The sequence below is a fragment of the Orycteropus afer genome, unplaced genomic scaffold, assembly GCF_000298275.1.
Source record: "Orycteropus afer afer isolate SDZICR_OR568_19922 unplaced genomic scaffold, OryAfe1.0 scaffold00126, whole genome shotgun sequence".
Classification (NCBI taxonomy): domain Eukaryota; kingdom Metazoa; phylum Chordata; class Mammalia; order Tubulidentata; family Orycteropodidae; genus Orycteropus; species Orycteropus afer.
The window spans coordinates 4,033,895-4,046,629 of record NW_006921713.1 but is presented as its reverse complement, the minus strand read 5'-3'; the positions used below and the strand labels follow the sequence as shown (position 1 = coordinate 4,046,629).

General features: G+C 36.4%; 1 protein-coding gene across 1 annotated transcript in view; it reads right to left on the bottom strand.

Annotated features, from left to right (window-relative positions):
* SLC15A5 (solute carrier family 15 member 5) overlaps positions 1 to 12,735 on the bottom strand; it is a 130,936-nt gene that overhangs the window by 59,994 nt on the left and 58,207 nt on the right. The window contains exon 6 of the mRNA XM_007944451.1: positions 5,174 to 5,362. Within this exon, the coding sequence (XP_007942642.1) occupies positions 5,174 to 5,362 (189 nt within the window). The remainder of the gene's footprint in view (positions 1 to 5,173; positions 5,363 to 12,735) is intronic.

The following is a 12,735-nucleotide window of genomic DNA, read 5'->3' as shown; positions in this document are numbered from 1 at the left end:
GACACACGCCCTGGAGAGAACAATCATGGGAGAAGGAAGGGCTGCTTATGCACAGGGAGACAGCTCAGGGCACAGGAGAGTATGGAGGGATGGTAACTGGAAAGAGGTAACTATGGGGAGGAAGTGGGAGGGGAGCTGTTGTATTGTGGTAAACTGTGGTCACTGACATGAGACAAAGTATATGTGAATTGCTGTATGGGAAGTGAATGTGCTCTGTAAATCTTCACCCAAATCACAATAAATTAAAAATAACAACAATAAAAAAAAAGAAAATTTTTGAAACTGGAATATGTATACATGTGAGTTCATTATACTAACCCTCTCTTTTGTTACAAAGATATGTTTAATATCTTTATAACAAAAGTTCAAAAATTGGCCTGGCAGAAAAATTGTAACAAAATCCATTAAATTACTTTAACAGTTTTTGCTTGGTGTGGTCTAATTATTGGATTTTATTTTTTTCTTCTTACTCCTGTATACTTTCCAAATTTTCTATAATGAGACCTCACAAATAAATATTAAAGTACATTTTTAAAAGAGAAGGAATAATAGGGAGCTGATTGTATTGTAGACACTAAACCATTCATTTCTTTCTCTAGTAGAAGAGACAGATCTATCTCCTTGTTCCTCACCCAAGTGAAATTCTGTATTTGCTCATTACTTTTAAATGAGCTTACTAATACATTATGTTGCTGTTGTTATTAGCTATCATTGAGTCTGCCCCAAGCTTATGGAGACCCCATGAACAACAGAATGAAAGGCACACTGCCTGGTTCTGAGCCATCTCCATGATAGTGGAGGGATAGAACCATTGCGATTCATAAGGTATTCACTGGCTGATTTTCAGAAATAAATCACCAAACCTTGTTTCCTGGTCTATTTAAGTCTGGAAGCTCTGTTGAAAGCTGTTCAAAATCATAGCAACATGCAAGGCTTCACAGACAGATGAGTGGTGGCCACACTTGAGGTACACTGGCTGAGAATCAAAACCAGATCTTCTGCATGGAAGGCAAGAATTCTTTCACTGAATTACTAATGCCTCACACACATAGTGTAAATGTCTTCATGTGCCTTCCTGCATTGACCTAAAATTTTGGCTTTACATGTGTTCTCCACGTGTTTTTATTTGTTTGTCCAATAAACGTTTATGGAAGTCTGTATTTGTGCTTGGGAGTTCTGGTGTCATAGTGCCTAAGGCACTTGACTGCTAACCAGAAAGCTGGCGGTTCAAACCCACCAGCCACTCCTCGGAAGGAAGGATGGGCAATCTACTTCCATAATGATACTGCCTCGGAAACCCAAGGTCACTAAGAGTTGGGGCTGACTCGACAGCACATAACAACAACAACAACATATTTGTGCTCCAGGAAAGGTATTGAATAGTGAAGCTGAGTGTGGAAATGGTATCAGTATATCTTTGCTGGCTTTAAAACTCTCAGAACAGAGATTTTTACATTACTAAGCACAGTGACAGTTAGGTACTTAATACCACAAATACTGCTTGGAGATGATGATAATGGTGGTGATAAGTAAAATACCATAGGGAATGACTTCCAAAATTTGGCAGCAAGGTGCAGTGAACACCACTGCTCTCCTAGCCTGTGGTGGTCAAATCACTGGCAAGAGTGAGAGGCCAAGCCTTCTAGTTTTTTAAGGAAGGTGCAAACGAGAGTACAAGGTAAATGCCAAATAGGTTTTGGAAAGAGATGATTCATAGTTATAAGAAGGAACTTAGCTTATGAACTTTCCTCTTTATAAATATGAGGAGACAAACAATGAACAGAAAGACTAAGTAGGCCTATTTCTTTCAGAGAAAAAGCAGAATGTACAAGCCCATTATCACTATGCTAGTTAATTATTAATCCTAGGCTTTTCTCTTGCTAGAACTTCTGGTGCAGTATATAATTCATGAACACACTTTGCCAGCTCTCTGCCTGCTGGTTAATCTCTCTTTGGTGTCATTTTAGTTGTTTTGAAAGTCTCCAGTTCCCTTTTATAGAACTTAGCATTTCAAGTCCTCGGATCTCCATTTTCAGGCATCTCCTTGCAAATTCTAATCTTTTTCAACTTTAGTGATCATCAGCTTGATTTTTTAGGTTCCAAGATACTTTCTTGGGTCCATTATAGTATAGATATTATCAACATGTCTGTCACTATTCTAAAATTCTCACTTTACTTTGAAGAGACAGTAAAAAATATTCAGAGTGTATGGGAAAGCTGGTCTTCCTGCCAATAAGAGCTAAAATGTGTCTCCAGGTAGAGGCTGGTTAGTGTTTGTAAAGATGCTACATCACAGCGTATGTGGAATCTACAAAATCTAGGATTTTCTAAGGCACCTGGTACTGGGGACTCATTGCTGGAAATTACTTTTACTCCAATTGTTCTTAAACAGTAAAATATGTTTACTGTGCTTGGTGAGAAGTTGCTGTGAACATGTGGAGAACAAGTACTGCAATTCTCAAAAATGAATTTTTCTCTTACTGCCACTTTCAGACCATTATTTCTTCCTTATCCCTAAAAAGCTCCAACTTTGAATCTCACCCACGACTTCTCTTTTGTACTGTCATCTGCCAACCTCTGTGACATTTTTATCTATTTCTCAAAGTTGTTGGCTCTTGTCTCATTGTCATGCTCTCTAATACCACTCCTGCCTTAATCTTTGGCAATTTTAACATGCATATAAATTGTCCTTCCAAACTTCCATCTTTCCAAATCTTGATTTCTCAGTTCCTTCACCTCCTATCCAGAGTTTTTGTCCTCTACTCTACCTTAGTCACTCATGCCCACGGTCATACCCTAGGCTTTGTAAAATGGACCAGGAGTTGACCAACTATAGCCAGGTAACATCTAGTCTGCAACTCATTTTCATAAATAAAGTACTATTGGAACACAGTTGTACCCTTTCACTATATATTGTTCATGACTGCTTTTGCACCACAATGGCAGAATTCAGTAGTTATGACAGAGACTATCTGGATGTAAAGCCTAAACTATTTACTAGCTAGCCCTCTACTGAAAATGTCTGCCAACCCCTGCCCTAGATCAATAATTGTTACAACTCTAAAATCTTAACTTTGTGCATTCATCTCTGACAACCACTGTCTATCTTTCCAGTTAACTCTCTACTGCTCAGTCATCAAAATACTGGTACTCCTCCAAGAGCTCAAATCCATTATTCCTTTCATAATTTTTTACATGCCTTACCTCCTATGTAAGGAGCTCTGCTGGCACAGTGCCTAAGGCATTTGACTGCTAACCAGAAGGTTGCTGGTTCAAATCCACCAGCTGCTCTGTGGAAGGATGGGGCAATCTACTCCCATACAAATTTATCGCCTTGGAAACCCAAAGGGGGTGGCTCTGAGTCATAATTGACTTGATGGCTGTTTTTTTTTTTTTTTTTTTTCCTGTTATCTCCTATGTGTCTCCAGTAGTCTTTTTACCCATGTTAAGTTCCATGGTCAGTTATTATCATCACATTCTTTCACATACCCATGTGAAAGTTAATAACAACATACATTATCACTGCAAATTATCATGCACTTTCTATACACCAGAAGCTCTGGTGGTGCAGTTGTTAAAGCATTTGGTTGATAACCAAAAGGTTGGTGGTTTGAAACGCGCCCCCCCCCCCAGCTGCTCCATGGAAGGAAGATGAGGCAGTCTACTTCTCTAAAGAATATAGCCTAGGAAACACTATCGGACACTTCTACTCTGTCCTATAAGTTGCTATGAGTTGGAATCGACTTGATGGCAGGGAGTTCTATATACCAGGCATAAGCATGTTGCTTTATATAAAACATTTCATTTAGTCCTTACAACAATTCTTTCTCATTTTATAGACAAAGAGAAAGTTTGAGAAATACAGAATAATTTTCCCAAGATCATACAGCTAGTTGCAAAGGTTTGAACTCAAGTCTGAACTTAAGCCCATTGATTTAACCTTTACACTGTACTGTCTTCCAAGAGAGTAATATTTAATTTTTCAGTTCAAAACACTCTTTCATGTATTATTTCATTTGATTCTCAAGGAATAGCCTTCCAAATCCATAGGCTCTTATATTAACACAGTGATATAAGGAAGAAGGAAAATTATTTCTATGTTAAAGATGAGCAAGGTAAAGCTTGGAGGTCAAATGACTACGCAAGTTTACACAGTTAGTGTTTACAAAGCTACAACTGAAACCAAAGTCTATGACCTTTAAATTAATTGACTTAGTTGAACTTCAGTTTCCTTATAGATAAAACAAGGAGGGTGGACTAGGTGATTTATATTCCAAAATCAGCGTTGTAACAGTTAATGGCTCTTGGTATCTCTAGTTCTTACACCTTGAACTCTAGGTAAGTTGACTGAGATTTTTCCCACTATATTCACTCATTTCCCTGACTTCTGAAAAGTTTTGACTTTCTACTTCTAACAATTTTCTGAAAATAACATCAGGAAAGATTACAAACATTTGTATAGTGGCTTTTTTTGTACTCCTTTTGTGTCCTGTGCAGCATCAAACAGTGATATCCATATCATAGAATCTTAGATTTTATTCATGTAAAATAAATGGAATTAAATCATTTAAAATTATAAAAAAGTCTGATACATATATATGACTATAACTACACAAATGTTGTTAATCAATTTGATGTTTTCAATTAATTGTTTCGATTTCATATTTGACCTATCTAGAAAGTTGACTCAAATTTGTGTTTCATTTGTGTATTTATATATTCTTAAAGCACATTAAATACAGTTATTGAATGGAGTTTATATATGAGTTTATGAGAGCAGGAGATAGGTTGACAGACAGGAGGAGAGAAGAAGAGAGTTTTCACTAGAATATGCTGGAGTTGTCTTCTAAGTTTTAGCAGAGTGTTGTTGTTGTTGTTTGTCAGTTTTTAATTCCTGTTATACATCTGGCCAAATGGTTGCTGCCTTTAACCAAGTTAGTAAATATTTTATTCCAGCTCAATTGAAGTAGAATTAATAATTGTTCTGTATGCAGCAGAGTAATCAAGAGAAGTTAACCATTTTTAAAATGAGATAACGAATAGGTTTATTTTGCATTATTGTGGGAACTCTCCAGTGGTGTGTAGATTGGCTATCACTTTAATTGTTCTTGTTAAGATGTTCTGTGCTAAAGTTCAATATATTCTTACATTAGTTTTGAAACTTATTACTTACAGGCTGGATTTACCAGTGTTTCAGCCACACCAAGTAAAAGGTACTGGAGAACCAGGTGGAAACAGGGCATAGAGGAAACGATGAGAACTTTGCCTGAAAGAGTTTGCTCCATTGGAGGGAAGTCTTTTCTGTATGTTTCAAAGAATCCAGCTACCATCACAGACAATGCAGCAGCAAGATTTCCAGCAACTGAAGGGAAAGAATGTAAAAGAAATGCTTGAAAACAGTGTATTAGGCCATATGTTTCTTACACATTTATGCTAGAGGATGTTTTTTTATTATAATTTATATTATAATTATAATTTTTTGCCCTTGGGATATACAGACAGCAATTAACTGTGTTGCTTAGACCAGGGCTTCAAACCAGTTTGAACCAATTCAGTCATGGCTGACAAAGTAAAATCATAATAGACTCCAATTTCTTAAATTTGGGTGAAGTGGAATGATAATCAGAATGGGAAAAATTAAAAATCAAAGCTCTGAAATGGGAGAATTGGAAAAGGTGTACGTGAGCCCTTTCAGGAGCCTGATGTGGGAGACTGCCAGGACTGTGGAGGGCAACACACATTCAAAGCAGCACGGTTGGCCACCATCATTGAGGGAGGCACCACTATTTCCAACTCTACTTGTCAAGAGATTTGACTGCTATGTAACAACACACTGTCCTTGATTTCTACGAGGGATTTTAAGTTTCCAGAAGGGTGACAACCTGTTATTTTTCCTGTTCTAGTTACTATTCCTGTTCCCCACATTTTACAAATTTGGATCTGTTCCAGTTTTGTTAGCCATGTCTGAACCAGAAAGAACTCATCTGATGCCCTGGTAAAGACATCCATCCCATCCTTTAGTTTTGGCCACAGAAAAGTATGTGTTAACTATTTCCACACTTATTAAATATATAACATCGGCCAAGTATTTAAGTTCATTATTATTTTCCTTAGCTTTAAGATGGAGTTACTTATTATGTGTATTAATTAATATGATATATTAATTATTATAATTAATTATTTTATAAGGTAGTTTTGAGATTTCAATAAAATAGTGTACTGTTGTATAGTGTAAATAGTGTAGTATTTAATAGTGTATAAATGTTCTTAGTAGCAACTGTTCTTGTTGTTGTTATGTGTTGTTGAATTGGGCCCAACTCATAGCAACCTCTCCTTGGGTTTCTGAGGCAGTATCACTATGGAAGTAGATTGCCCAACCTTCCTTCTGAGGAGTGGCTGGTTGGTGGGTTTGAACTTCCAACCTTCTGTTTAGCAGTCAGGTGCCTTAGGCACTATGCTACCGAATCTCCTAGTAGCAACTAGTAGCAATTATTACTGATAATAGAGCAATAGTTTTAAACTTTTATCTCCAGATGAGGTATATTATTCTAAAGATTTTTTAGGTACATATGAATTAATAACAATTTGGAGAAAATTTTAAATAAAGTTATGTCTTCATATGATTTTAATTTATTATAAAAATGGTTTTGAAATAATATAAGCATTATCAGTCCTTAGATTTTCTGTTATTAATCTTTTCAGAGAAAGGACAGCAACTATTAGAGAACTTAAAGATAAGAAACTTTTGTTTAGGAAAAAAAGTGTTTAACAGGGTAAATTAAGTAGATGAAGAGTATAAATGGAAGATATTGTTCAGATAGTGGTCTAGCTCTTCTCTTTTGTCTAGGGAATTTTGAAAGTGAGTAGGAATTTTGTTACAGAGTTTATATCTACTGTAACAATTTTATTTCTGAATTTATCATTCATATTACTGGACTTAATCCCATTGTTAGAGCAGAGGCAAACTTCAGCTTGATGGAATTTATTTGAAATTTAGAGATAGTCATATTTTGCTAACTTGCATAAAATTTTAGATAAGGCAAAGCTTTCAATTCAGAAAAATCAATCTCGTGTTTAAATAGCTTAGTGTTTGTTTTGGTTGATAGAGAAACTGGTAGGTAAATTTTGTGATTATATCTCAGCATTTAAATGTATCAATAAAGTCTGCTCTTTACTGGGGTGCCAAGAAATGAAAGGTGTAAAAAAAAATGAGGAACCTTGAATAACAGTTCAAAAATTTAAGAAATTTGCTATTTATTTTATTACTATTTTAGATTAAGCTCCATGAAGGCCATTTCATATTGAAGTAGAGATTGTGATTCTGTAAATACCACATATAAAAATACAAATTTCACATATTATCTGACTTTAAGATCATATGTGTCATATAATTGCAGTTATCTAGATTAGTGGGCATATTACAGACTCATCAGAAAGAAAGCTAATACGTCAATTCAGTTTAACATTTACTCTGTTTCTGCTATATCCAAAGTACTGTCGAGCACTGGTGGTGTGAAAGGTTAAGTGCTTGGCAGCTAATGGAATGGTAGACACTTTGAACCTTTCTCTATTGGAGAAAGTCTTAGAAATCTGCTTTCATAAAGATTATAGCCTGAAAAAAACCTATGGAGTATTTTGTCTGTTACACAGGGTCACTATGAGTCGGAATCCACTTAATGGCATCACGCAGTAACAACATGCTAGGAGCTCTGGTAGCGTAGTGCCTAAGGCACTTGACTACTAACCAGACGGCTGGCGGTTCAAACCCACCAGCCACTCCTCAGAAGGAAGATTGGGCAATCTACTTCTGTAGTGATACTACCTTGGAAACCCAAGGAGGGGTCGCTATGAGTCATGTCCAACTTGACAGCATAATAACAACAATAACAACAACAGGTATAGAGTATCTGTGTGGTGCAAACAGTTAAGCACTAGGCTTGGTGCTTAAGGTTGGTGGTTTGAATCTACACTCAAGTGCCTCAGAAGAAAGGCCTGGTGATCTACTTCTGAAAAATTAACCATGGAAAATCCTGTGGAGCAAAGTTCTACTCTGACACACATGGCTTACTTACCATGAAGTGGAATGAACTCATTGGTGACTGATTTTTTGTTTGTCTATGCTAGGCATGGTTGTTGTTGTTGTCATGTGCTGTCAAGTCAGACCCGACTCATAGCGACCCCTCCTTGGATTTCCGAGGCAGTATCACTACAGAAGTAGATTGCCCTATCTTCCTTCCGAGGAGTGGCTGGTGGGTTAGAACCGCCAGCCTTCTGATTAGCAGTCAAGTGCCTTAGGCACTATGCTATTAGAGCTCCCGTTAGGCATGGTAGAGTATATAAAATGAAAAAGATCTGTTCTCAGTCATTAAAGACTTATATCCTATTGAGGAATATAAGAAGAATTATTTCCATTTGGAGAGAGGAACAATTGGAAAATGTGAAGGTGGCACAAATGGTATGAACAAAGGGACAGAATGGTGAAAGCACTGAACAAATTTTCAGAATAGTGAGAAGTTGAAGTTATTCAGAATTGGGAGAAAACAGATGGAGGCTATTTAATACTCTTTTTATACAGGCATATAATACACTTTGTAAGAGATTTGGAAATTACTCTGAAAATGATAGAATCATTGAGGATTTTAGACACAGTGAAAGGATTAGAATTGTCATTTAAGGTGATTAAAAGTCATTTGCTGGATAGATTGAATGGGAGCAATATTGGAGGTGGAAAGATAGTTAGGAAGTTATAGAAAAAATCTTGGTAAAGTGTAATAGTAGCTGGAATTACAATTAGGACTCCAACAACAGATAAATATAAGGATGGAAACACAAGATGCAATTAATTCAGTTGAAATATAAGATACAATAGATTCAACTGGTAAAACCATAGCAAGTAAAGCAAAGAGGAAGATATCCAATATCAATGCTGAATATGGGTCTAGGTGACTGGGAAGATGACATGGTGGTGACATTACTATAAATAAGTCTGTTCAATTTAATATTTACTCTGTTCCTGCTAAAAATGAACTAGAGTAGACATGGATAAAGATAATTAATTTTTGAATGAGTTGAATTCAAAATTACAAAGGAATTACAAAGGAATCATCGTAAAGAGAAGTGCTCAGAAAATAAATGAAAATGTGAATCATAGCTCAGGAGAGTGTTGGCTCAGCAAAGAAAGATTTAGGAATCATTTGCTTAGAGACAGTATTTAGGGGTGGGTGAAATAGAAGCAAAACAAGAAGATGTCTAGCCAATGCCTTTGGACATGTTTACATTTAGGGGCAAGAAAATGAAATAAAACCACTAAAAATAGGTCAGAAATGTAATGTAATGTCTCAGAAGGAAAGCTAAGGGAAAGTTTCAAAGAGTAGCACATATAAAACAAAACTTTTGATCCTTTCCTCTAATTGTTCTCCTTCGCTCTTCTCCATCTTCTCTGGTACCTTCAGATACTCAAGCCTGACATCTAGAGTCCCCCCTCTCTCTTTTCTCTTCCCTCCCAATTCATCATTAAGGTCTTTAGATTCTATTTCCAAAACATGTTATGAATCAACTTGCTTCTCTCATAGCCACTGCCATTATCATTTTAATCCAAGCCATTTCCATTTTCAATGCAGACTGTGTTCAATAACATACTAACTGCTCTTTGTGTTTCTACTCTTGCTCACCTTTAACTGATTAAGCAGTCAGAGTGATCTTATACAAAACACAAGTAGAATGTTACTCCTCTGCTTAAATGTCTTCTGTGGTTTTCTGTGCACTTAAAATGAAATCCAAAATCCTTAACATGACCTGTATAATTTTGCTGGTGCTTATCACTCTAATTGCTTGTTACTTTTCCTTTTCTGATCATGTTTTAGCCACATTGGTCTTCATCTTTTTTGAAGGTTTTAAACTCTTTCTGACCTTCAGATCTTTGGTATATTCTTCTCTAAAATATTTTTCATCCATATGTCACCTACTTAGCCTAACACCTATTTGTCCTTCAGGCATGCACTTCAAAATCTAAATTAGATCCTGCTTGCTAATTTCCACTTTTTTTTTTTTTTAATCACACTTATCACAATTTGAAATGAAATATTTTTTGTGTTCATTTGTACCATGAATGTTCTAATTACTTGATTGGAAGCTTCTTGAAGACAGGAGCTAAGTTTGTTTTGTTTACCATTTTTTACTACTAAGACTCCTATCTAGATTCACAGTAAGCAGCACCCGTACGTGCATGCACACATGCACACATGCACACACAGATTTGAATAAATGAGTAAATGAGCATGGGATCAAATATCTTAGGAGAGAGAGCATGATGAAGACTGTGACAAGGCAACTGTATTGAAGAATTGATTGGTGGCTACCTTTTTATTCAACGGAATTCCCAGGACAGATTCAGCTAGCAAGTGATGGAAGAATGAGTGGGTGGTATAGTATCGTCTATCTTTTAAGAAATTTGACTATGAATCAACAGTAATAGGAAAGGAGAAAGTTAAACCAGTAGCTTAAAGAGTTAGCAGGATTACAGGAAGCAGTTTCATAAAACATGGGAGATTTGGCCATGTTTGTATGCTGAAGGGAAAAGCCAGTGGAGATGTGAAAAATTAAAGATGTAAGACCAATAAATTAAAAAAATAGTACAGAAATGTTCTGAAACAGGAACGGGAAGGGCAAGGATTAAGGACACAAATAGTTTAATCATAGAAAGAAGTAAAAAAAGTCTATCCTTTTAGGGAACAAAGAAAATGTAGGGAATGTTTGAGGAAACAGAGGATGTTGAGAAGCAGAAGGTAAATTTAAAGAGCTGTATACTACATGACCTTGATCTTAACAATTTGGAGGGTTCCATCACTTGCTGAAAGTGAGTGTATGAGGAATGAGTTGTGAAGACAAAGGAGAAAAAGTTTTCAACAACTCCTGATACTGAGTTTACTTGAAGATCAAGTCTTTGGTAGAGTTAGAGCTAGTGGCTATGATTTGCAGTTTATATGTTTATGTTAGCACCTAGGTAGCTGGGCAAAGGTTTTTATTTTATCCAGTAAAATTTATAGTGTTATATACAATACTTTAGACCAGGAATCAGCCTTTTTTTCTGTAAAAGATTAGATAATGAATGTTTTAGGCTTGCCAAAAGGCGAAACTGAGAAAATTATGTAGATACATCTTTAACAAAAGGAGTCCCTGGGTGACACAAACAGTTAACACATTCAGCTACTAACTTAAAGGCTTGAGGTTGGAGTCCACCCAGAGGTTACTCAGAAGAAAGGCCTGGCGATCTACTTCTGACAAATCAGCACTGAAAACTGTATGGAAAATAGTTCTACTCTGACATGTAGGGTCACCATGAGATAGAATTGAGTCTCTGGCAAGTTTTAAACAAATATAGCAGGAGAGAAAATAAATTTCTACAAAATTTTTATTGAAAATAATAATAATATATATAATAATACTTCTTTTGGGAAAGTGATACAATTTTGTTTAATTGGAGTCCAGTTAGTGTTTCCTATCATCAAATCAAATGCAAACATTCATCTGTGGAAACCATTCTTAGACTGTAAGACGTAAAAGAAACAGACAATTAGCAAGAGTTTGCCTATGGGCCGTGGTCTGCCAATTACTGGATTCGTCATCAGTTTCTATTGCCTGCTTCTGAATTTTTGCTCTGCTTGGGTGAAAACTGTGACATTTTATCTGGGCCACTGCTGTCGAGCATGAAGCTTGGAAGAGCAGTCTTTTGGGACTTGGGAGCTTGTTGTTGTTGTGAGGTGTAGTTGAGTTGATTTTGAATCATGGTGACCGCATGTGACAGAAAAGAACTGGCTCTTAAGGTGTTTTTTTTTTTTTTGGTCTGTAATTTTTATTTTTTTTGCAGTGTTCCCTCCCATCCCCTCCCATCCCTGGCAACCAACAAAGAAAGTTTCCCTCCATATATAAACCTTTCCTTGATCCTCCACAACAATGAACTAATACTATATTTGTCCTTCTGTGATTGACTTATTTCACTCAGCATAATGTCCTCCAAGTTCATCCATATTGTGCAGTGTTTTGCAGACTCTACATTATTCTTTACTGCTGCATAGCATTCCATTATGTGTATGTACTGTAGTTTGGTCATCCACTCTTCTGCTGATGGGCACGTAGGTTGTTTCATCTTTTTGCTATTGTAAATAGTACTGTGATGAACATGAGTGTGCATATATCTGTTCCTGTCTTGGCTCTGACCTATCTAGGATATATACCTAGTAATGGGATTGGTGGGTCAAATGGTATCTCCAATTCCAGCTTTCTAAGGAATCGCCGTACTGCTTTCCACAGTGGTTATATCCCTTCACAGTCCCACCAACAATGTATGAGAGTCCCAATCTCTCCACATTCCTGCCAGCATTTGTTATTTTCTGTCTCATTGAACCTTGCCATCAGTGCTGGGGTAAGACAGTATCTCATTTTGGTTTTGATTTGCAACTCTCTGATGGCCAATGATCGTGAGCATCTCTTCATGTATTAGCCGTCCACCTGAATATCCACCTTGGTGCAGTGTCTATTCATGTCTTCTGCCCATTTTTCAACTGGATTTTTAATTCCATTGGTGTTGTGGCATTGGAGTTTTCAATAAATTTTAGAGATAAGTCCCTTGCCAGATATGTAATTATCAGCAAATATGAATTTGTTGCTGTCATTTTCGTAATGTGCTTTTTCGTGGTGTTGATTTCTTTGTTCCATATAATTTTCTGTGCTGAGCTT